General features: G+C 41.2%; 1 protein-coding gene across 2 annotated transcripts; it reads left to right on the top strand.

Moving 5' to 3' along the window:
* Positions 1 to 5,045: 5,045 nt before the first annotated feature.
* PLK2 (polo like kinase 2) lies at positions 5,046 to 11,196 on the top strand. Of its 2 annotated transcripts, XM_085326459.1 has the most exons (14): positions 5,046 to 5,277; positions 5,679 to 5,786; positions 5,993 to 6,109; positions 6,302 to 6,431; positions 6,705 to 6,792; positions 7,195 to 7,290; positions 7,503 to 7,701; positions 7,798 to 7,945; positions 8,430 to 8,527; positions 9,189 to 9,312; positions 9,574 to 9,814; positions 9,919 to 10,048; positions 10,144 to 10,254; positions 10,414 to 11,196. In XM_085326459.1, exons 1-14 carry the CDS (start codon positions 5,062 to 5,064, stop codon positions 10,603 to 10,605), a joined length of 1,998 nt encoding a protein of 665 aa, XP_085182585.1. In that variant the 5' UTR covers positions 5,046 to 5,061; the 3' UTR covers positions 10,606 to 11,196. The 2 variants fall into 2 exon arrangements, with proteins under 2 accessions (XP_085182585.1, XP_085182586.1); XM_085326460.1 differs by lacking the exon at positions 5,993 to 6,109.
* Positions 11,197 to 25,869: the final 14,673 nt, after the last annotated feature.

Here is a 25,869-nt window from a genome sequence, read left to right as displayed (position 1 = left end):
CATAACTCTATTTGTGTGTTATCTGAGCACTAGTAACAGTGACTTTTGTCCTGTAGATTCAGGAAACTGYTTTTCTATCCATAGAATGAAAAGTGCAATGCTTATTCCTTAGGAAACTATCCCCTGTCCTGTGTCYTATGGTAGCTAAAAACTGAAATGGGAAGGGAAAAAGGGGAACAGGAAGGGAAACAACCCAACTGAAGCAGTGAACTCTTTGTCCTGTTTAGAGAATTTTGACTACCCTTTGGCATTATTTCCTTTAACAAGGAGGTTTTATGTTTAAAGATACTTGAGCACTGAGAAGGGCTACAAAAAGCAAAAGAATTTAGACAGTTCTTTTAGGGCACAAAACACTGCTCTGATTGTTCTTCAGGTCTGAAGCCAAATACTGGGCATGATGCTTTACTATCACATGGATCTTTGTTCCTTTTGCATTTTACATGATTGATGCAATTGCATAATGGGCCTAGCAGTCTTTTATATGGGATGCAGGCTAATTCTGCACAAAATGGTTKTATCATTGACATGCGGTATCTTAAATCCTAGTCTTTTGAGGTCTCAAGCACCACGAACAACACACTGAAAATCACTAGTAGATTAGCAAGTGCAGTAGCAGCATGCTAGCTGAATAGGTGGCCAGGGTGCCAGGATATCTCATTAAATTGTGGTCAGATTCTTTGGCTAAGTGGGCACTTAGGAGCCTTCACACTGTAGAAAAAAGGCAGAGGRGGCATGAATCCTACAGGGCTGCACATGAGGTATTCTAGTGTGTTTGTRGTCATTAGATGGAACTTTTTATGAATGGATAAACTAGCACTCTTGATTCTACCCAGTGCATCACAAAGTAAGCAAATAAATGGAGACACTAGAAAATTTCACTGAAGGCAGCAAGGTATCTGGCAGTATTGTCTACACAAGCATCCTCAACTCTGAACCTTGCAGAGTTTAAAAAATAACAAAATTGGTGAACCTTGGTGCTTCAGAGCTTTAACCTTTACAGTACTGATATAACTTTGAGGCTAGTATAATATTTGTTTTTGTCTAAGATGTGCAAGAAAAACAAGTTAGGCTGTAAGAAACAAAATGAGCAAAATACCACAATGTGCAAACATGTGGTCTGGCTTCACTCTCAGTGGTGTATATGGAGGTGTTACTGAACTTTCATGAGTGCAAGGACTAGTGCCTGAAGTCATGGTGAGACATCAGTCACCCTGAATAGCACAAGGAAAGAACGTGAGAGTATTGAGGGGTAAGGGGAAGATGGAGCTTRCACTGACACTCTCTTAACTGGACACTGACACTTGACTGCAGCTATATTATTTTCAGTTATCATCTTATACTCACTTTCTGCAGAACTGGCCATGTATTCTGACCTTGTGGATTCATTAAAATCCAGGAAATAGGAAGAGTTTTGTTTCTTCYGGGACCTAGTATGGAAATGTATAGCCACTGCAACCACAGCCTGCTGGCCCTGGGAATCCACRCAGAACCTATGGGATGGGAATAGACCTTGATACCACCCCAGAAAGAGATGAAAGAAGTAGCAGAGCCCATTGGCTGTTGGGCTAGAAACCCTCTTTTCTAGAGTTTTTTCTGGGAAATCATATGCTTGTCTTATACATTGGTATGATTATCCAATATATTGGCAGTCTGCCTGCTTTTTAAAGTCAATCACTTTAAAACTGAAAGAGCTCTAGTTTTTGGGAACTTTGCCAACCTTAAAAAGAAAAGGAAATGAAAGTAAGTGAATTATATCAGAAGCAAGTCCTTTGCACCAGCTCTGCAGTGAGTTAGAGTGGATAAGGCATTACAACTGGTACGTTGTCTGTGCGTAAGGATAACCTGGCGACAGTAAAATCCTGCAAGGTGAATGACATGCTGATAAGCTGCCTGGCAGTATCRGATCAAAAGTTTTGTTTTCTATCTTTGTTCGACTCCAAAGCTTTTACACTTTATCTGATGGGGCCACCTCTGCTAGACACCYTGCAGACTGAGATGACTACTGCAAGCAAAGCAGCAAGAGAACGGGGAAGGGGTGGAATATAAAAGCAGAGTCTGTAAAAGCAGGGTGGTAGAAGAAGCCTGGTGTGAAGCTGGATGTCTAGAAAATGTTAAGTTAAACTGGAGGGATGAAATGAAGAGAACAGATTAGGGAAGCAGAAGGCCAGAGGGGAAATGAGCCTAGGTCAGTCAGTAAAATACAGCAAAGTTAGCAATGGTTCCTTCAAAKGTAACTACTGCATCCTCCGACACATCACAAAGGATCCTGAAGCACTTCGTGAAAGCTGTAATCTTAGTAACATACTTTGTAAAGGCYGTTTTAGAAATAGTGTCTTTTATCATCCATATCTGCCAGCATGTATTCCAGTGAAAATGCTGTTGGGGGGGAGTCACTACAATTTGTACCCCCTTGATGTAGTAAACATTTTCAAACACTGTCATAACCTCATTTTACCAGCTGAGGGCACTCCAAGACAGGCTAAGTGTGTGGGGAGGGGCGGGGGAAAGGAAGAGGAGGCAAAGTCCTGATGAAAGTTAACTTGAAGGAGGAAAACAGTTGTTTTAAGAACAAAAATAAAGCAATGAGACCAGATGGGTAAAGGCAACCTCCCCCTGAGGGAGAAGGCTGACAAAAGCATCAGCTTGACTTGCCACATGAACTCTGTATGGATTGGGGCTATTGATGTAACTGAAGGAGCAGAGCAAATTGATTCAGATGGAATAAAAATAGGCCAGTCTTAAGCCCCAAACTGAAATAAATGGAATACAAAAAACTTTTTGAAAGCTCAGATGGAAATCTTTTTTTGTTTTATTACTTTGATAATAAAAGTTAATTTTCTTTAACTGTCTTAGAGCTGTAGAACAGCACCTGCAGATCTGCCAAGGCAGAGCTGAGCAAAGGAAATGGTCTCCGAAAAGGGAGGACCCAGTGTCAAGTGCTGTTTGAACAGAGCAACCARTTCTTGGAGTTACTTGCCTATGGGCCCATCAGGTTGGCACTAGCATACTGCAGAAGGAAAAGCATATGTATGGCATCATAGAAGGAAGCTCAGGTGTTAGTCTGGAGGCCACCTACATGGTGTGGCCACCTGATTTCACATAAGGACTTGGGTGCCCCAGGGAATTCATGGCCCTGACAGACACAGTGCAGAGGCKCCATCGTAATACACGAGAAGCTAGAGGCCCAGGATTTGCCATACTGCATACTGGAAATTTGAGTCTTAACACATCTTTTCTCAATACCTGAGTCAGAACTTGTGCCCTTGCCAAGAACTTCTGCCTGAAGCATGGCACCCACTGTAACTAGCACCAGGCCTGCAGTCAAGCCACTCGCTGCTCTACTCAGCTTTAAGCATGTGCTTGTGTCTTCTTAGGGTCAATCTTAACAATCTCCCCTTAACTTTCAGCAAACAAAGCCTATTTTTGTTAAATGTGCTGTTTGCCTTGTGTGCTTCCCCTTCTTTCCAGTGGAGGGAAATCTTGTACATCTCTCCTGGCTATTTTTCCCTTTCTATGGTGCCTTTCAGCACAACGCACAAAAGCAACTTAGGGATATAAAACAAAGCATCAAGAACTCACTTTTACATTAAGTAACTTATTTTGCAGCAACTGATACTAATTTAGAGGAAGTTAATTAGTGTGATGGAAACAATATTCGCTTGCTGATTCCAGCAAAGAATCAGATTCCTGCAAGGGATCAGATTTGGTATACAACTGAGTGCTCTGTGTCTCCTGATTTCCCCCCACCCCCCACTACCTGTTCTTATCCCCCTTCTTATGCTAATAATACTAACATGAATTGATGAAACTTTGCAGAGAGAGGTAGGAATCCCTACATATACCCCTRTATTTAGGGGTGCATGTCCAGTAAACAGCTAGAGATGGATAAAAGCAAAACATATGCAATCACATATATTTGATACTAAAGCACTGCTATCTTCATAATGCAATACTCATTTAAGGGAAATATTGTTCATTTCTGCACTTGTTGTTGATACAGCCATTTTAAAGCTCTCAATAAAGTTTATTTTACTGTTATTTTAAGATGTGAACTGGGGGATATTCAGAGAATGTCATTAGAATTGTTTATGCAGTTATGTGTTCTCAGATTCCTCTGTATTAAAGCAATTAGACTTTCCTACCAGCAGTGAAAGCGTGCAAATGTACTCCCAATGCTTACCAACATGCAAATAATATTTCAGGACAGTGTAATAAACTGAGGAAGTAATGAATGTCTGCGTTTTTTCATGTTTAGAATGAAAGAAGAAATGCAGAATAGTTTCAGATTCAAAAAAAAACCTTTTAAAATAGACTTCTTTGACCATCACCTATATTCAAGCAGCTAGGTCAGAGGTGCTGTAAGTCCTAAAATGGGGTCTCTAGATCCCTCAGTGCTCAAGAGGGCTTACTCAGCAAGCAAAAATTTTAATTTCAGATTGCAAAACAGCAAGCTGGGGGTGGGGAGAGCCTGCCGTAGCAGGAGGTGCTGCCCGGGCAGAGCGCTCCCCCGGGGCTGGAACAGGGCGCCCGCGGCGCGGGGCGCTGCTGCAAGCCGCTGCCCCGTGCCCGGGGGAGCCGGGCTGGGGCGCCCGCGGGACCTGCTGCCCCGGGTGTCCCGCGTGGCAAGAGCAAATGCGGCGAGACCCCCCGCTCGCGGCAGCCTGCGTCGTGCAAGGGGGGTAGCAGCGCAACGCAGCACGGCCCTCAGCGACTGCCCCGCGCGGCTGCAGCTGCCCTTTGCCTTTAGAGGCCTTCAAAATGTCCATTAGCTTATTTGGGTGCACGTGGGCTATTTTGGGGGGAAGGGAAAAAACGTAAAAATCTGCTTGCGCTCAGGAAAATAAAGCAGCAGAGCCGCGCCGCCGTCCGCGCCGCGCTGCTCCGCCGGCCCGCGGAGCGCGCCGAGGGGCCTGGGCGGTGCGCGGGGGAGGCGCGTCCCCGCGGGGCCGGGCGGCGGGCGGAGCCGAGCCGTGCCGTGCCGTGCCGTGCCGGCCCGCCCGCTCGCTATATAGCGGCGAGGCGCGGCGCCGCTCGGCGTCGGGAGCGTCGGAGCGGGCGGGCATGGAGCTGCTGCGGACCATCGCGTACCCGCCGGGCGGCGGCGGCGCCAAGGGCTGCGAGGCGGCGCTGGGCAGAGCCGGCGGCGGCGGCGAGTCCCGCAGGAAGAAGGCGGAGGAGCCGCCGCACCCGCACTCCCACCCCGCCGCCGAGGTCTCTCGGATTATAACCGACCCCACGACGGGGAAGCGCTACTGCCGCGGCAAGGTGCTCGGAAAGGTAACGGCCGGAGCGGCGGCGGGCCGGGGGCCGGGGCCGCCCGCCCCGCGGGGTGCGGCGCCGGGCCGGGCTCTCGGGGGCCGGGGCCCCGCCGCGGCGGCGGTGCGGAGCCCCGCGCGCAGTGCGCGCAGCGCCCTCCTGCCCCGCTTCACCGCCGCCCCGAGGTGCGAGCGGCGTCGTGCCTCTTAGCTCGGGCAAGGCCACCGAAGTGGTGACTGAGGGAGCGGGGAGGCAGCGCGACCTCCCGTCTAGGTGGTGAAGCTCAGACCCATCTTTCGCTAAACTACCCTGTGGAGAGGAAGTTACTTGACTAATATATGAGCTGGTGAATGACTAAGTGTGGGACTTCTTTCATACCTGGCATAATTGGCTTTTTTTCTTTTTCGTATGTGTCTCTTTAGGGTGGATTTGCTAAGTGTTATGAGATGACAGATTTGACAACAAATAAAGTTTATGCTGCAAAAATCATTCCTCACAGCAGAGTAGCAAAACCTCATCAAAGGGAAAAGGTGCGTGTGCATGAATGATTTTTTTTTCCTCCCTTTCTCTCTCTCTCTCTCTTTTTTTTTTTTTTTTTTTTTTTCTTCTCCTCGAACTCTTTGTGTGCTGGATTGCCCAGCCCTTTCCCTGAGATCACTGTGATAGAGCTGCCTGCTCAGCCTTGTGGACACAAGGCTAACAACACTTTCTCCCCCCTCCCCTTGTCTGTCTTCAGATTGATAAAGAGATTGAGCTGCACAGAATGCTTAATCATAGACATGTCGTGCAGTTTTATCACTACTTTGAAGACAGAGAGAATATTTACATTCTTCTGGAGTACTGCAGTAGAAGGGTGAGCATCAACTGGGAGAAATCCAGTATTTACTTACCTGGAATCTGGAACTAATTTAAATATGTAATGTGTAAAAGGTATTTTTATGGTTTCTTTGGTTATCATTTCTCCATGCATTGATTTACTTTTGCTAAGGTAAATCATGTCTGTGAATATTCACTGATATTTGTGCCTTTTGTTTTCCCCCTGCAGTCAATGGCTCACATCTTAAAAGCAAGGAAGGTATTGACAGAACCAGAAGTGCGTTACTACCTCAGGCAGATTGTGTCAGGGCTAAAGTATCTCCATGAACAGGAAATCTTGCACAGGGACCTTAAACTAGGTAAGTTCTACTCCTCGCTGTCCTCAAAACATACTCTTCTAGCCCTGTCAGCTTTGTACCACTTTATRCTTGTATTGTGATAGCTTAATTGGTAGAATCAGCTCAGTTTCTCTTTACAGTGGAAAATTGGAGTGCTTAAGGGATGACATTAAGTATTCCTGCTTATTAAAAAAAAAAAAAAAATCTGGTTTTGCTCAAAGTGTGACTCAGCACCTGTGGCAAATGCTTTCTGACCTTACAAGAAAAGGACTAACCAGAATTTTTTTCTACTAGGTAACTTCTTCATTAATGAGAACATGGAACTGAAACTAGGTGACTTTGGCTTGGCAGCTAGGCTGGAACCACTGGAACACAGGAGGAGGTAGGAACATCAAAAACTGGTAAAGGCTAATAGTAAATGAAACCAAATTTGTTCAGAAATGAGAGATCCTGTTCCCTAGCAAAAGCAAATTGCTYCTGGGATCAGAATTTCCCCTCCTAGAAAACAGTACTGTGTGCTTTGTGACTTTTGCTTTCCACTGAGCAGCTGGATAATAGCAAACGCCAGAGGCAGGGTATCTGACTGACTAATAGTGCAGCTATGAGTCTGCTGTTGCAGTATCATGAAGTCACCATGAAACATGGCTGCACTATGAACATTCCTAGAGCTCCTCTTCAGGAGTATCTAAGCTCTTTTACAAAACGGAGAATAAAATCTGCTTTATGAAAAACAAGTTTTCTCCTCTGAGATACTAATGAACTCTGTGGCCTCTTTGATTTGCAGAACAATATGTGGCACACCAAATTACCTCTCTCCAGAAGTCCTCAACAAACAAGGGCATGGCTGTGAATCTGATATTTGGGCCTTAGGCTGTGTAATGTAAGTACTCTGCTACCTTTGAAATTAAATATTGCTATCACTGGCTTAGGCTTGTAAGTGTTCAAAGGGGATGCAGTACTGCAGCAATTTGCAGTCCTTTAAATATGTCTAACCCAACTGCAGAAATTCTCCTTGTTAGGAGATGGRCAAAACCTTTTTGGTAGTTAAGTGTTGTGGGTGTGTAAAATCTTTTTTCCTCCCCTTTTAAATAGGTATACAATGCTGTTGGGAAGACCTCCATTTGAGACTACGAATCTTAAAGAAACCTACAGATGTATAAGGGAAGCAAGATACAGTCTGCCTTCATCTCTTCTTGCACCTGCAAAACACTTAATAGCTAGCATGTTATCAAAGAATCCCGARGACAGGCCCAGTTTAGATGATATCATTCGACATGACTTTTTCTTACAGGTGTGTACTGTCTGATATTCCACTTGGGGGAAAAAAGTCTTCTCTAAAAATGCACCCTGTGGTCTAAAAATTGGTCTCTGAATCTCCTTTCTGCAGGGCTTTACACCTGATAGACTTTCTGCTAGCTGTTGTCACACTGTTCCTGATTTCCATTTGTCAAGTCCTGCTAAAAAYTTCTTCAAAAAAGCAGCTGCTGCTCTCTTTGGTGGTAAAAAGGATAAAGCAAGATACTTCGACACACACAGTAAGTGGACTATAACTACACTTAAACTTATCCTTATGCCATAATTGTCTTGCTAATGTACAGCTGTGAGACAGCAACAGAGCAGTTGTATTTATAGCTCAGAGCTGTCTTAAGTTAGTTCAACTTCTTTATCAGTAAATGTAGATGGTAGCCTGCAGCCTACATCAACATGCATAATGAAGCATTTGTGATGGCATACAGACAAGCTATAGTGGCCTTCTGTTAGTCTATTGTGTGTGTGTGGGGGGGGGTTATATATTTTTATATATATATATATATATATATATATATATATTTTATATATATATATTTATATTCTGTGTAGATTGATCCCTGTATTTCTGTCCTGGGAGACTATGGCAGGTTTAAAAGAAGATGTTTTGGGGGAGATGATACGCTTTGTAGCCAGCTTGCTAGGTTTACTGTAGTGCAAGATCTTACAGTGCTTCCAGATGCAGCATTAAGTTTTTTCTTTTTATTACAGATCGACTAGCTAAAGAAGATGAAGAAATTTACAAGCTCAGGCATGATTTAAAGAAGACATCAATAACCCAGCAACCCCACAAACACAGAACAGATGAGGTAAATGCAACTGCAGTTCGATTCAAATCCAATAACACTGGGGTGGGGTAGCTATAATTAAATTATATTTGACTTGGATATGCCAGCTGGGATTGTACACAGCATAATCAAGCTTAAATGATTAGCAGAGTTGCTTTAAGAGGGCTTAACTGAGCTTCAGCAAGGTATGGTAGCTTTTGTAGGGAGACCATCAATTTCGTCTTTTGAGTAATAGATGATGACAGCTTCTGGGGAGATACTATGTGGAAACTTTCTTGCTAGGTGCTGTTTTTCTGTTCTCCAAATAGGGCTCCAGAGGATTCCAGCTCATGATCAAATAGACTCTTTTCYGGAATAAATTGCTGAGATGTAACTCTTACCATGTGGTGGTCATGCTGTACACAACTGTTCCTTTCCTAGGGAAGGAGAGTGAAAATAAATTAATAGTATTAAGGTGCAAATTGAGGATCTAAAGAATAGAAAGACCTAGCATGCTTCTTTCTAAGCTCAGTCTAATAGCAGCTCTTTATACTTGCTGGGAAACATTGATACCTTTTTTTTTTTAATTTATTATTATTTAGAATTTATCACTTGTTGATAACTAGGAGAGGCATGCAAAACTTGTGTTATAAGCCTTGGCTTGTATTGTATTTGATACTTAACTATCTGATGTCCCTTCTAGGAGAGCCAGCCTCCTAACACAACAGTAGCCAAGCCAGGAATGTTGTCAGAAACAAAGCAGGCTGGAGATGCTATTCGGATGATCGTCAGAGGAACTTTGGGAAGCTGCAGCAGTAGCAGTGAATGTAAGTRCAGCAAAATATACCATAACATCTCTATTCTAAACCCCATTTTTACATTCTTTGTCTCAGATTTATAAGCCTAAAATATGCAGCTGCTTTTTCATCCTTTTTGATACTCTAACTTCTATAATCAGCATTTTGGAAGAACTGAAACTAGAAAGCCATCAAGGCTAGATTTCTTGAAAGTGCAGTTTAGAGAGAAGGCTCTCATTCTAAAACTTTGTGGTATGTGGTCTTGTCCATCTAATAGTCCTTCTCTTTCAGGCCTCGAGGACAGTACTATGGGAAGCGTTGCTGATACTGTTGCAAGGGTATTGCGAGGATGTCTAGAGAACATGCCAGAAGCAGACAGCATTCCCAAGGAACAGCTGGCGGCATCCTTCCAGTGGGTTACAAAATGGGTGGACTATTCTAACAAATATGGCTTTGGGTACCAGCTCTCAGATCACACTGTCGGTGTCCTCTTCAACAACGGGGCACACATGAGCCTTCTGCCAGACAAAAAGTAGGTACTTCAGAATGATTACTAAACTGACAATTCCCTAAAGCAGTTCATACTTCAAATGCTTGAGTCTTCCCTCTAACCTCCTTATTTTCCTTCTCTTACAGGACAGTCCACTACTATGCTGAGCTAGGCCAGTGCTCTGTCTTCTCAGCCACAGATGCTCCTGAACAGTTCATTAGCCAAGTAACAGTTCTGAAGTATTTCTCTCACTATATGGARGAGAACCTCATGGATGTAAGTACAGCACCTCCTGTGTTTTGAGCTGTAGAAATGGAACTTGAACTAAATGTGAACTGAATGTTAAACACAGCATCTGCTCCTTTTCCTAGGGAGGAGACCTCCCCAGCCTAACAGATGTTCGTAGGCCTAGGCTTTACCTCTTACAGTGGCTTAAATCTGATAAAGCACTAATGATGCTCTTCAATGATGGCACGTTTCAGGTAAGTTCATAGCACATAACCAGAGAAAATATTTCTGAAATCCTGAAATAATGTTGAACAAAATGAGATTGGGGCTCCCCTCCACCCCAATCTCTTAAACATAAGCACAAAAAAATGAGAGAAGAAAGTATACAAACAGGAACTCTTCTCTCTTTGCAGGTAAACTTCTATCATGATCATACAAAAATTATAATTTGCAATCAAAGTGAGGAGTACCTCCTTACCTACATCAATGAAGACAGGATATCCACAACGTTTCGTCTGACARCTCTTCTGGTTTCTGGATGCTCATTGGAACTGAAACACAGAATGGAATATGCTCTGAACATGCTGCTGCAGAGATGCAACTGAAGGGACTGACTCTTAAACCAAAAGGACCCTCTTGTTCACTGTGAAATCTACAGTGGAGATGGTGGAGCAACTAGTATGTTGATGATGGATGTGTGGTGGTACGAAAATGACTGTCATAGTGTGCTGGGCACACTTCTATTAGGCAGAAGCCTAAACCTGCTGTTGGACTAAAGCGGTGTGACAAGGAGTTCTTCAGACTATAGTTTTTTTTTTTTTTTTTCTTGCTTCGTGTGTGTGTTAAAGATATTTTTGACTCAAACTCAGCAGAGTATGACTGCTTGCTCTATAAGGGAGCATTTCTGATGGAGTTAAACTGTGAATACGGATCTGGAAAGGGAGGGAAGGGAGAGCTCCATTGTTGTGGAATAGCTGTAATAAGCAGCTTCTGGCTGCTTAACTGTGAACTATGGCCATACTTTTTTTTTCATTATTTTTCAAAAACTACCCACACTTGTGGCTGGAAAAGTGCATTCCTTGTTAATATTTTTTTTATTTATTACAGCCTAAAGTGAAGTATTTATTACACTTTTTTTTTGACCTTGATATTTTAAATATAAATCTGTTGGCAATAAAGAAAATAGAAAATCTGAAGCAAGAATCTCTACTGTCTTTATAACACACCTTAATATGCCCTGCTTTGTATTACTAAAAAACTCTGAAGGTCTGTGTTATGCCACTTTTTTAAAAAAAAAAAAAATAATAATACTAGCCTGCTTCAGGTCAGGATGCAGGTGACAGGCTCCAGAATTGAGCAGTCTGTTCAAGTCTATGTACAGCAGTAGTCACAAGCATTTCTCTACTGTTTCTAATTATTGCATATTTAAACAGATGATGCAAGTTTGCTGCAGTGCAAAGCTGTAGCCTTGACACTTCATTGTTATTACTAATGACTAGCAGTGTAACCAAAAAGGTAAGTATGGATCTCCCAAAGACACTTCATGCCAGAATTGATACTGACGTTTTATAGTGACTGAAAACCACTCCTTATGCCTGGATGATAATTAGTGGAAAATAACTGTGTTAACTGGAGCTGTGTAACCTTCCTCCTGCTATTCCTTATAGTGAATAAGAGCAATGCTTCTAAGCAATCAAATTATCCCAAAAATTCAACACTAAATTGAATTTGTCATACAAATCACCTGGTGCTTAGGCACATTGCCTTTCTGTTGTGCTTTAACCAAGAGCAGGCAGACATATGATAAAGGGTAACCCTAGCAAAGTAAAACAAAACAGAATATTAAAGTTGATTTAGTATCAACTTTTTAGGGGGTTACTTGATCAAGTTGGTAACATCAGACAACTACCAATTTTTTCTAAGTCCAAATTTTTTATGGAGCTAGCTCTCTCTTAAGTAGCTGAAAACATCTGAGGACAGCTGACAGGTGGTTTGCCCCTGAGAGCAATTGCTAATGAGAATACCTAATTATAAGTCCTAATTGAAGACAATACTATTTGTCTAACCTATGAAAATAGAGGRAATTACTGAGAACTTATCACTCAGTACAGGAAAGGAATGTCTACTTGTATCCTGGGTTTATTTGTTCTCTTTGGTGCCTCCGCATTACATAGCACCTGAACYTATATAAACACATGCTAGTCTTCAAGCAATAACCTGTTGCTTGCTGATGCTGCAGCAAGCAGTAGTTCAATTGTTTAATTGGATTAATCCTTGTATAACTGAGCCAGGTTTGTGCTGAAAGACAGAACTCCATTGCCATCAGTGTTTCAATCAAAGTAGCTGAATGCAAGGAGCATGTAGTCAATACAATAAAGCTCAGACTAAACAAAGTGCAGATGTCAAGCCAAAATAGTGAACAGAGGAGGGATCGCTGACTTGCTACATCTTGCAGCAAGTGTGTATAAATGTGGTTGTTTTCCTTTTATCGATTGCCATGCATTAGGTAAWATTTATTTCTCAAGTCTAGACAAGAAGACCTGAATTCTTCAGACARATTCATTAATGTAACTCTAGGCAATCCAGTGAAGTTAAATATATGCTTTCTATAGTGAGTAGAATTCAGCTCTCCTGCTATCTATTTTCTTCAAGGGAGAATGACTGATTTTATTCCCTGGAGCAATGACTTGCCTCATTCTGTTGCACATACACCATCATTGTTGACCCCTTTTCTCTTACAAAGAAAGACCTCACTTTTAACGACACCAGCAAGCACAGTTTCTGTGTATTTGAAACAAAAATTCTTTGAGCTATAAAACTTAATTTCTTCAAAAAACAATTCTTTGTTTGAACATCTATGTGCTGAAGAAAGTATGAACCTTTACTTCAGCTGCTACAATTTCTTTGAGTATCAAATCATAATTCTATGGCTGAAATTCAGGCTGGTGTAAGCCAGTACTCTCTCTGACTTCAAGTTTAAGATGTTTAGAAGTGGATGTTAGGCCCTAAAACCTATTGTAGGATGCTAACTGGCTGCAGACAGCTGTAATGCACCTCATTCAAAAATGATTAAGTGGTTCAAGTTTATCTGTATACAGTGTGTGTGTGATACCCAGATGCTTGATGCTTTCTAAAGCCTTCTGCATCTTTCTGGTTAGTGCACTGTATCCTCACCGCAATTTTTTATTTTTTATTGTAAAATATGAGAGGCTGTTCAATAGAGTTAAGGAGAAATACCCATTTCAAAGTAAACTACCTTAGCCCTGGCCTTTCATCCCAAAGAGGGAAAGCTGCTTTAGAACTTGCAATAATAGAACTTTTTATCTAGAACAAGGGTTCTCAAATTCTTCCCCAGAGTGGACCCTGTCATAAATAAGACACTCTACAGTGCACTAATTGACCTGCTTTACCCAATTATGTATCACCTCTGTAGCAATTCTGTGCGTAAAAAGATTAGATTAGAAGAGTACTCATACACTCTTCTGTATACTTTCTCTTACAAGAAGGTTGTATGTTCTGGATTTTATTTTCTGCTTGTCAGGCAAGGATTTTTTTTTCTACTTAAAACAAGAGAGCAAATACAGCATAACTAAGTAGCTTAGGAGCATCTATTCTTGAATGAAAATGTGGGAATTAAAGGACTAGGTGAAAGTTGGCACATAAGGTTTCTCAGGTAGGAGTGGTGGACCTGTGAAATGACATTGTCAAGAAAAGAATTAGTATTGTTGCGAGTATCAAAACACCCTTTATCAAATCTTTAAATACGTTTTGGTAAATGTACATGCATAGCACAGTGCCCTAACCTGCTAGTAGGAATAAGTCAATGAAATAAGTCAAATACGTTGTCTTTTAATGTTAATGTAATGCATTACCCAGTGATGCCACTAGCTGCTCAGTGTTCCAGGACATTCTGTAATTCACTTAAGGTGGTCTGAAATTATTCTATTTCATGAAATCAATTCAAATACAATATATAAGAAAAAGAATTGGATAGCTTGGGTTACACGCTCTTCTACAATGTTGAACAAATTCCCTTCATCGACCAGGGTACTTAGAAATGGAAACTAAAAAAAGATTTTAAAGTATTTCCTGAGTCCTGAAAATAATGGGTTCAAAGAACGATCCTTTATGTGCYCATTTATAACTGAGAATTTTCTGCCTGATTAGTTGGAGTCTAAATGCAAGTGTGAATTTGCAATTATAAAAAGAGGTATTGGTTTTTATAGGTAATTGTGAACCTCAAACAAAATAAATACTTAAGGAATCATCCAGAAACATGCATGGTATAGGCCACAGATTTTTTTTGTCTGTTTTCAGACTCTTTATGCCTTATTAACTTCAGTAGCGGCAGACACTGAATTGTTACAATTCAATTAGACAAATACATTCAAACTAAGATGCTGAAATCCATTTAAATGTAAAGTATTGGAAATTAATATTGTGGTTCATCAGTGTTTGGAATTTGGTACAATAGAATATAAAGATCCATGTAACTTAGCTTCAGGATGAAAACGATACTGATTTGAAAGATTCTGGCATATTCACATAGAATTAAGCCAAGTTTGGAAATGTTGCAGGTATTCTTCTCTGACATGAAATCATGGGAAAAAATATTTTACATATTATCACGTGGAGGTGAGCTGAACAAAATTATCTTGATTGACTATTACTGCTCTTTTTCCTACTTTTTATTTAAACAAAACATCTTAAATGGGTATGGAGGGGGCATAAAAATGTTTTAAAAAATCCACAATATTTTACACAAAGAGATATTAGTTCAAGAGTAGTCCTGATCAAGAGTTACTAAAAGCTGTTTCTTCAGGTTTAAAAAGCAAAGAGGAACTTAAAGTTACTTCCACAAAGGATTTTGGCTGCAGGAATTGAATGCACTGTGCCAGAATTTAGGACCGGTTTCTCTTGCAGTAGGCCAAAAATGAAGATTTCTTCATGCTCTTCATGTTTTCCATCCATAATTTCAAAAGCCAAATAAAGGAGATGGTGGAACAACTGTGCTCTGTGTGTGTGTGCGCGCCTCTCCACACTTAGGGTCTTAGGCAGAGGTGGACACAAAGAGCAGAGCGTGCTGGTAGCCCCGTCCCTCCTGATCCACAGCCCCACACATGCAAAGGGCTGCCCTTTTCCTCACTAAGCCTTCTCAATGACTTCARCACAATCTATGTAGTCCTCCCACCAGAGAACAATCCCCATCTTTCTCCTGATCTGTTAGATTTGGTTCAGAGAAATACGTATATTCTGACTGTGGTTATTGAATGAGTTGTCCAGATACATTTTTTTTTAATTCAATCACTTTTGTTTTAAAAATAAAAAGCTATAGCCTTGCTCTACGGCATATTTAGTGCCTTATAACTATCATTTCTAGAGATCTCAGCTAATCCTTTTTCCCATCCTGGAGATCTCATTTCTAACATCCCTCTGACTTTGTTTCTCTTTTCTCACTCTGGCAAATAAACATTAGGGTCTTTTAATTATTTACCTGAATTTAAGATCTTTGGGGCTGATAACCTATAGCACAGTTAGGTCTTCCTYCCTAGACAAAGAAGATTCYGAAGAGCCATAGTAATTCAAATAACCCCATTTAGAACCTGAACATTTTGGACATTGTTCCTTTGGACCATTCTTTTGAAGGACTCAGATCACAGTATTTCAATCCAAATGACCTACTCGAGGCCAACACTGTTAACAAGATGAACAAAAGGAGCTTTGCGGTCACCTTTTCAGTCTTACTGTAGACTCAGGAAGACTGCACTTGCTACAACCGCTTCTATCGCTTTTAAATACTTGTTTTACAGAAACAAGCATTAGAATCAAATTCATGGATAATCTATGACTATTTTAAACATTGGCAGTACAATAAAATTCTGCACATATGGACTTTTCTGGTCTTAAAAGTAGCCTCTAATTTATGACTTATGGTCATAAATAGTTCTTATTTCTTTTCATTTATGGAGGGGAGGAGGAGGCAGGGCTTATATAGTGGTACTGGCAGGTCTGTTGGTGCTGCTGGCACTTCTTTTTCTTATCTCTTGAAAACTAAAAATTTGTGTAATTATGAAATTACTGGGAGCTGAATACTTGAAAGAGAAATAGAGTTGAGAAAGACCACTTAAACTCTACATTTTTCTCTTTTTTTTTTCTTTTGACACCTCTGCAGTGCACACCATTAACAGATTTGGGGAAGAAAAGCAGTTTCTGCAAATTCTTCTTCATCCCCCCAACACACACGAAAACATAGGTCTCAAACTGAGGAGTAAGAAAACTGCTAGTCCTTGTCTCTCAGGAGAGCACCTGCAGAACCACAGCTGCTCAGATTTGACATTGCTGTTATTTCAAAGAGAAAAAATGAAGTAGAAAATAAACCTTTCAGCCTCTTTCCCCCCAGCCTCTTAATTCTTTCAGGCATTTCTATTCTGACATAATAAAGAAGAAAAACTAGACAGAAAAAAACACACATATGTATATATATATATGTGCATATATGCATGTGCGTGCTCCCCCCTCCCATCCTGCTCCTTTATAGGTCACCTTTTACTGCAGTGTATGTAATGTATGGTTAGAACTGTAATTGAAAAAAATGCAATGTGTGGGCCTAGACGTAAGCACTTTGGCTCTAATGGATGAAGACTACTCCTTGTGAGGGGAGGGGAAGGGGGGAGTGTAGTGCTTGATGAAGTATGTCTCYGGCAGAGGAGCACAGTCAATGTGAACAGAAGAAAGGAAGCAAGGTTATGCTATCAAAGCAAGTTTCAACTTCTAAAGAAAAAAAAAATTCTTACCATCTTCAAGGCCAGCTTTTCATAGCTGCCGTCACATGAAGACWTGCACAGCCACAGTGAAGAAGGCATGAGAGGTACAATAAATGAATATAACTGGAAAGGCTGGACTTCTTAGTACCAGAGAATCTGAGGTAGTTGAGACAAGCTCACACTAATTTAAATGCCTTTTATCATATATTAGCAAAGGCTGACACAGTTCTGTATGACRTTTTACACAGAAAAAAGCTAGCCAGATTTTCAGAAAAATTGACCTCTGTAAGTGCTGAGTGCCTATGAAAATGCAGCGAATGGTCTCTGCTTACAGTCTAGGTTAGATATCTCCTAATAGGATATAGGGCGAGATAGAGTCACACAGGGGTTATGGAAAGGGGAACGTACACAAAGTGATTATAGGATTATTCAATAGTATATGATGCTGCTTCTGTCTCTCTAAGCATTTACACTGAGCTTCTCCTCCTCACACCTGATCATCTCCATGTCATGTCAGTCCGTTGTTACTGTTAATTATAAATAATTAGAAGGTTAGCTCTGGAGTGTGCGTCATGGCACAACAGGGAATGTGGGAACACGCTGGTTTTCAGAGGGGTCCTGGAAGAGGCATTAGAGCTGGTAGCTCTGGGCATTAAGGGAAGGTGCTGAGCAGMCATGAGCTGGGGAGGGAGCAACAAGAGGGAAATGCAGGGGAAGGGCAGGCGCGAGCAGCTGTCGCACTGGCGGGAGGACAGCCGAAGGAGCCTGCAGGGCATGGGCACGCATCTTCTGCCCTTCTCCAGTGTAAACATGTTGTGGAGGAAGTAGAGAGCTGAGGAGGCTGGGAGGAAGGAGGTGGCCAGAGAGGGGAAGGAGGAGGTGCTTGGCCAGGCCGCGGGGGCAGCCCCAGGGAGATGTGGGCGGCAGAGCTGGAGTGACCCTCGTGGCAGCCCCAAGGGGACCCTGACAGCAGCCCCCGGGGACCCTGTTTGCAGCACGGAGATGACAGAAAAGGCAGCAGGAGTGCAGCATTGGTGGTGAATGGCTTCCTGTTCTGACGTGCTTCCGGGTAATGATGTTTTGCAAAATGGTGGCACCTTTCTTTTTAGTGGGAGAGGACTTTCTGCTCTGGTTTAGCTCAGTTGGTTAGAGCATGGTGCTAATAATGCCAAGGTCGTGGGTTAAATCCCTGTGTGGGCTACGCTGAGGGTTGGACTAGATGATGTCCAGAGGTCCCTTCCAACCTTACCGATTCTGTGATTCCATGAAAGCAGGCACGAAGCAGAGTTGAGATACTGAGGGGAGAAAATGATGTGCTGGAAGAAGAGATAGTGAAAGGATCAAGAAAACAGGAAGGCAGTGAGTCCAGTGCTGATGTTCAAAATCCCGGAAAAGTTAGAGCCTGAACACATTAAATGGAGGTGGGACCTGAGCCTTTACGCAGCTGGTGCCAGGAGAGCTGAGTGAGCAGTATAAAGTAGGTCAAGCAGGGGATTAGCAGTGGGAAAGTGAAGACAGTAGGTGCAGGCAATCTGCAGGATGAGGCAGGGACTGAGGCGGCAGAGGAAACCAGGAGGGCACATGAGGCGAGYGAGCTCCCACCTCCAAGAGAGAGGGTGCTGAGTGGGAGCCCCGGAGCATTTGCTGCATGCAGTATGCATCTCTGAGGAAATTACAGCAAGTGCTTAGAAAATCTCTACATTTTCAGTAAAGCACAGCATTAACAATGATCCAGTTACAATAAAGGTGCTGGTTTTGGGGACCAGTGTTGCAAGACAGTGAATTACCCCTCTGAGTCACTGGTTTCTTTCTTGCATGGGCCTTTATTAACTGCAAGGCTTTACCTCCTGCTGGCTGCCTATGGACCATGTGAAATGGCTTGGTGGCTCATTCCTGTTCATACTGAGCAGGTATCCACATTACAGAAATCATCACTGTTAATTACAAGCCATTTGCACTAATTGGTATCCTTGCTGGAAATCTTCAGAGGGAAGACTAATGACTAAACAGCAGGCATGGCAGCTAAAATACCCTGTTGCCATGAAGCTCAGCATCTGACTGGTCAGAGTCTGTGTGGGGTGTGTGACTGGGGATATTGCAGTTGTTGCTGGAGGTGTGTCAGATATGGGTGGCCTTTTTAAGGCTGATCATTGATTTTCTGAGCTGTATCTTTCAGGAGTAATTGAGACTTGTGATCTTTTTGTGTTGTGCCTGTTCAGTACTGCTACTTACAGTGGAAAGGGCTACTAATCTCCAAATATTTTATCATCTGCCTTTTTTTTTTGTTGTTGTTGTTACTTTCATTGATGGTATATCATCTGCACAGATGACAAAATAAATAACTTCTATTTTCTAACTGATCAAAGTAAGTGAAATTAATGCCCTATTAAATTGCTACTTCTGTCTCATCTTCCTCTTTTCTTATTTTTGGTGTAGAGGAGTGATAGAAAATCACTGTAACACCTCATGGTTTTATGAGGAAAATAGGATGTGTAGAGGAAGAAACAGTAAATCTCTTGTCCTCTGGTATTGCTAGTCACTGGCTAACTTTGCATCATGCAACATTACTGTGACTGGACAAATAAGGGGAAAAAACATATTAGCTAACCCAAGTAATAGCAACACCAAAGGTACTGTGCAGCAGGAGCCTTTATATTTCCTGTGTGCCTAGATACCGTGTTTGCCATTTGAAGCTCAGATAGCCTGAAACTTTTGAGATGGACAAGCACAAGAACATTATCTGTAGGGAGGTCTGTGGACTCTGTTCAAACCTAGAAATATAGTTACCTAACAAGTGCACTCAGCAGCACTAAACAGTGGCATTGCTCGAAGTGTGAGTTTGTAGCATCATTGCCTCAGAGACGCACAGCCTGGTTCCACTCCCTGAGCATTATCTGCATCCACTTCGTATCTGGAGCACTGAAGGTCTCCTTGAGGTTGTGTTTAATATTTGGGGGCTTTTCTGCAAGGTTCCCCATTTCATAAATTCTTCCTGGATACTAATGTACTGCTATAAAACAATGCTGTCAGAAATGAGCATTAGTACAGCCATTTTACAAAAGTGCAAGAGTTGGGGGCAGGGGGGAATTCAGTAATCAATCTGAGAGTCCTTTCTCCAGGCTTCATCATGTGTTCAGAGCTCTTGCTGACATCAATTACTCCTCCACATGCTCAGCATTTCTACTGATCAGGTCCTGAGGCAAACTTGCTTTTAGGGGAAGCAAAATCAAAATCAAAACCAAAACCAGGAAGAGGCCCTATACACAACTGTAGCCTTTTCCACGTAATCCTGATTCATTCCTCAAACAAAGTATTTATGCGCTGGACTTACTGAAACCAGGGTCCTGGAAAACAAAATGCTGATCCTGTAATTAAGTGACCCATTAGTGTACAAGTAACTTATGTTCTGACATTTCCCAAGATCTGAGTATTTGGCATCTCAGATGAAGCTGTGTTCAGTGGCAGAGATTATACATGTTGTTCTTTAAACAATTTGGACTCTGCTAAACTAGAACATGGAGTAAAATGTAACCAGTGTCTTGTCTGCCATTTAAAATACTTGTAGAAATTTCATTAAATTCATCCTCTCTTTGAAAGCCTAAAAAAGAACATTTCATATTTATAATTTCAAGAACACTTATAAAAACTTTGTGAGCTTGCTAGAGAGAAGAGATCAGTTATTCAATGTTTTCTAGTATTGAACAGATGTAAAACAACCATAGAACAGTAAAGTCCTTTAAATCTCATGATTTCAAGAATGCTTATAAAGGAAGATTATAGTGGGCACAGAGAACAAGCATGATGAATCTGCCTAATATTGTCTAGCAGTTAGTAAATCCAGAACTTGGATATAAGTCAAATTTCGAAGAAACCTTTGTAGCAGTTCAGGTACTGCACACAAAGTTGCAGCACAGATTTGATTTCTTATTCTTTTCTAAAGGGGGGGGGGTAAGTTTTTTTAATTTTGGCTGATTTTGACTTACTGACCTCATTTTAAGATGGAATCTCTTTACTTGCCCATGATGAATGCTTCTCAGGAATGAAAGAATGTGAAATCACTACATGATTTAGATGGAATAGACAATCCTCATAGCCTTAAATACTTACGGATAAATCATGCTMACCTTGCTCAAACTAGCAATTCCACTGATATCAGGGGAACTTCTATGTTGAGAAAGGGAAGCTCATCATTTGTCCCTAGTGATTTCGTTAGGTAAGGGCCTACAGTAACAGATCTTTTGGAATGTGATTCCTAGGGGTGGCTAAGTGTCTTTCTGAAAAGAACGGACACAGAATCTGCTCTTGTGAGGGAGGGACTCGCCAACCCAAGCTATGTATTGTAGTTGTCACCAGCAGCTGCTGTCCTCTGCAAAAACCCTTCTGATTTCAGGAAATCTTCAAAGAGGCCCAGGGGGGCTGAGTTAATATCTCCTGTTGCAGCTCTGGGGACTAATTAGAGCCATTGAATAATTGTTGCATAATATGACAGTGAAGAATGACAGAAGGAACAGCAATAAGATTATGTGGTCACTCAGCAAAGGATGGTGCTYGGTACAGCGCAGTTAAGGGGGGGGTCTTGTTGTTTTGTTGTAATTAGAGTGGATGTCATATTTGGATAATGTTATTAAGGTATTGTGGCAGTGTATCTGRAGGTGGACTGAGGAGAGTTCAGGACAGTGAACTTGCAGAACAGCTCAGGGCAGGCATTCGGTGCAGAGGGCATGGTATGAGGAAAGCACGGGGACCGTTGCTAGACTAAGATACAGATACTGCTGGCTTTGRCTGAGCAGAGGCCGTAGGCTGTTGGGTCACACACCTGGGTAATAGAAAATAGCAAAGTGCCTGATCTAGCATCACTAAGATCAGTGAGCCATTAACCTAAATAAGCCCAGAGATACAACTTGTGAGAAAATGTCTTCACTGGCAGAAGCAGACTGGCCTGAGCTTACTGTTTCTAGCTGTTATCCCTAAAATGGCCAGAAAAGGACAGCTTGGGTATGAAATAGCTACATGACTTGCAGAGGTAGTACGCTTGTATTCAGGCTTCTTGGAATGGGCAGAAGTGATCACATCTACAGTCCCTATCTGTGTAAACATACCCTGAATATACCTCTATTTCTAAAAACTTCGGTTCTGGATCTAGAGTATTTTCAGGCAGTGTTCAGGTTTGCATAAAATTGTATGTAGTTCTAAATATGTCCTCTGAAATGTGAATTTCCATTCACACATTCCACCTGGGAGCATGCTTCAAAGAATTCCCCCAGTTAGCATGGCTTCAGTATGCAATGGGTGGGCTCCAGAGCAAATATTCCAGGCTTGCACGTGAAACGCTAGTTTCTGAGCATGGTACTTGTGGTTGGAACCRTGTCTCTCAGGAGAACTGCTACAAAATCTACCATCTCCTGTGAAGCCTGAGACTTGCCTTTTTCTGAACTGCAGAAAGTACTGACAGCTGCTTGTACTTGATTCTTCTTACAAATATTCCCAGCTTTTACTAATCTCCTAATTTTGGGCTCTTTTTTTCAGAATGAAAAGCTGATGCGGCAGGCTTTCCAATTCACACAGAACATAGTTATCCAAAATACCTGGTAAGAAGTTTTATCCAGTAATACAAGTTTGTACTGAGAAGGTTGTAACCTGTCTAATCCTTAAGGATTGGACCATACCTTAAGGATCTCCTTAAGGCCAGTCAGTGCTGGTTCCTGTGCTAGAGCTTCTGATTCTCTMTTCAAAGTGTTCTGGGATATTTTACTCTTTCCAACATCAAGGCACAAAGTAGATGGAAGTTAGTCTATCTAAACACAGCTCAATTTTCTTTTTCTTCAGAAGGAACATTATCTTATTAAGAGAAATTGAGAAATCTCATTTAAAGAGAGATAAATTACCTATTTTTTTGTATCAGAGCTGCTAAAGATTTACAAGTGTTGAGATGTGAGACAGTATGAACAAATATACTACACTACACACACACAGCACGTCTGATTCTTTGCATGGGAATGATAGTTACTCTGCATCATCCTGCTCTGTATTTTTCATGAAAATGTGGGATGCCAAACACTGGGAAAAGTAGCTAGTTACTACAAAAAATGTGAGAAAAGTGCCCTCTCTCATGTGGTTTTTTTTTATAGGTGAAGTGGGACCTAATCATGTAATAGAGGATATCCTGTTACCATATAGGACAACCTTGCCAGCACAGCACCTTTCTGTGCTTCTTTGTCAGCTCTGTTTTCCTTGCTGTCCTAACTCTTGCCTTAATGTTTGTCCTTTTGTCTCTGTAGTTTGCTTACAAAAAAAGTTGCGTGCGGTAGTTCTGATGCCTTTGGTTTCCTCTTTATCTGACCTTGCCGGAACTCCTTAGAAAACATTGGATTTGTTTGCCCATCACACAGTCTTATTATTTTCTGATTTGCTGGTATTAGAAGTGGAACTGCATCAATGTTAATGTAGAATGCAAGTTACACAATGCTATTTATATGCCACTATGTGTGGCAAAGTATATAGTTACAATGAGACAACTAAAATCTCATTTATTACAGGAAGAAGGGATCCCATTCAAACCAGTGACAAATTTTAGTACTCTTGAAAGAAAGCAGTTCAAGTTTTATCCAGGTTAAAAGGAAGATAGGTTTTTCAGAGAGCGGATCCACAGTTCTAATTCCCTTAAGAAACCTCACTAAGCAAATAAAATTGAGACACCCTAATTTGTTATTCTCATCTGAAAATATGAGACTGTTGTTATTATGCTACGAAATAATTTAACACTTCTTATAACACATTGTTCTGCTTATCTGCAGTTGCTCATCTAGAAGACTCATCAGCTTTTACATGTTAAATATTTCCCATTTGCCTTTTGTGGTTTACGCTTCTACACTATTTTCTAAATTAATTTTGTATTGAAATTGACTATGCTAAAATCCACTTAAACAATTTCTTTATCTCAGCTTTTATTCTCTCTCACAGATTGTAACATAATTTATTTTATTTATTTATTTTAATAATTTATTAAATAATTTATTTTATTTACCCCATGAAAGAGCAGGAAGAATTATGCTACACTCAAAAAATCTTAAATGTTCTATTTAYCTTCTATTTGTGTGAATCTGAAAAAATAGATTATTTCTAAAAAAACAATAAATAATTCCCTGATATRCTATGACTTAGTAATACAATGCATTAAATTCTGCCATCTTTCTCTGCTTCAGATAGGTTGATTTTGTTTAGGAATGCATGGCCAGTCCCTACATGATGGAGGTCAGAATGATTTCTATGACCATTCTGTACTTCCTGTAGGTAATTCTGAGGACCTAATTTAGAGGAATATCTGGAAGATCTCTTCCAGAATAAATAAATTACCTTGAACAGAACAGTCTCTGGTGGGAACACAATGCCATCACTTTTCCTTCAACCTGTTTATACAGCATCTCCCAAATAAAACCTGGGTGAGCACTTGGGAGGTCAGCACAATCCTTCTATACACACAAAGTCACAGATTAAAKTGAAGTTTAGACTCTACTCCTCAGCAGTGGAGCCACTTTGCATGAGGAACCAAACCATAGCAGTGTAATGGTGAAAAAACCTGTTGGGGCATTTTAAAAGTAATTAATGAAACTGTGGCGCATGTTGAATAGATTTCAGTAACAGGCTTTAAAGGAACGTAGTGTTTACAGATTCCCCTTGTGAGGCTATGGAGGTAAAGCATGAGGGTGTTCCCTTGCACAGCCATGTCTTACAGCTTTGCTTACCAGCCCCTTTGTGGCAATTTTTTGAGATCYTTGACCAGCTGTGCAGGTACTCTGAGGACATGGGAAGGATTTGCTGGTGAATGCTTGTAGGAGCATCATATTAACTCTCACTTGGCTCACTGGAGAGGGTTTGTCCCACTGGAAATAGATTCTTAAATATTCTCGTTGGGCATAAAAGCTGCCACAGAGTTTTGTGTTTTTTTTTTTTTTTTTTTTTTTCAGATAGGAAGGTAATTGTTGGAACACTCCAAATTCTTTCCCAGCATGGGCAAACATATGTTATTAGCAGTGTAAAGAAACGTTGTTAGGTGTGAGGTTTGCTTAAGTCTCTTTATCTGGAAAAGGAAGTTCTAATACAAAATTTATTCTCCTACTGGCTTAAAAATACCAAGGGGATTTTAGCAGGTATTCAGTAAACATCACCAGTTCACCTCTCAACAGTTTTATGGGACTTTATCTTTAGATCACTCATAAGCTGTTCTTGTGACATTCAGAGTCTTCAGCAATATCCTTTAAATTCACACACAAAGACACTGGCCATATTAGACCTGTTAAAATTACTAACTGCTCTGAAGTTAGGACAATGTCCTTGTCCTTGCACTGGCCTACTATTACAAATTGGTTCACATAATGTTGTCAAGTTGCCTTTCTTAAGTCATACTTGTGAGCAGGCTCCTTAAAATGAGCATTTGTGGGGCTTCTTGAAGTCCTTTCAAACTAGGAACATAAATTTGTGCTGTCTTTTTGCTGTTTAAGTGCTGATCTTAGATTCCTGGGTGGAAAAGTAAAACTTTTCTGCAACTTGCCACATTCCATTATCAAAACAATGTTGTGAACCACCAGGTGCTATTCTAGTCTGTATAAATACTTTGATGAAGTCTAGGGCGCCAGAACAATGTACAGTTTTTATGTATTTATTTTTATAGAGCAAATTTACTTTTATAGGGCTAGTCTCAAGATATCTCTCTCCTGTTACCCACCCACAAATGACTATTTTTCCAAGTATGTGAATTCAAGTATGTGGATTACCTTTTTGTTGGAGAGTATTTTTTTTTTTTTTTATTGTAGAAGGGTCACAGATTTACAGATTCTTTGAGAGCTACCTGCAGTTTGCAAAGTGAAAACTCCTTACCTAAACTGGGATTTCACTTGCTTGTGATCACTGCCTCTTGTCATTTTGCTGTGCACATCTGAGAAGGGTCTGGCTCTGTCTTCTCTATAACCACTTCAGGTAGTGGAAGACTGCACTTAAATTTTATTTTAGCCTTTTCTCCTCCAGGCTGAATGAACCACATTCCCCAGCCTCTCCTCATGCATCTTATGCTCCAGCCCCTAAACCGTCTTATGGACTCCTCCCCCCCCC

The sequence above is a fragment of the Rhea americana genome, unplaced genomic scaffold (assembly GCF_003343005.1).
Source record: "Rhea americana isolate MKP2758 unplaced genomic scaffold, rheAme1 scaffold_13, whole genome shotgun sequence".
NCBI classification, from domain to species: Eukaryota; Metazoa; Chordata; class Aves; order Rheiformes; family Rheidae; genus Rhea; species Rhea americana.
The sequence above is the reverse complement of the archived record's forward strand: the minus strand, read 5'-3'. Positions and strand labels throughout refer to the sequence as shown.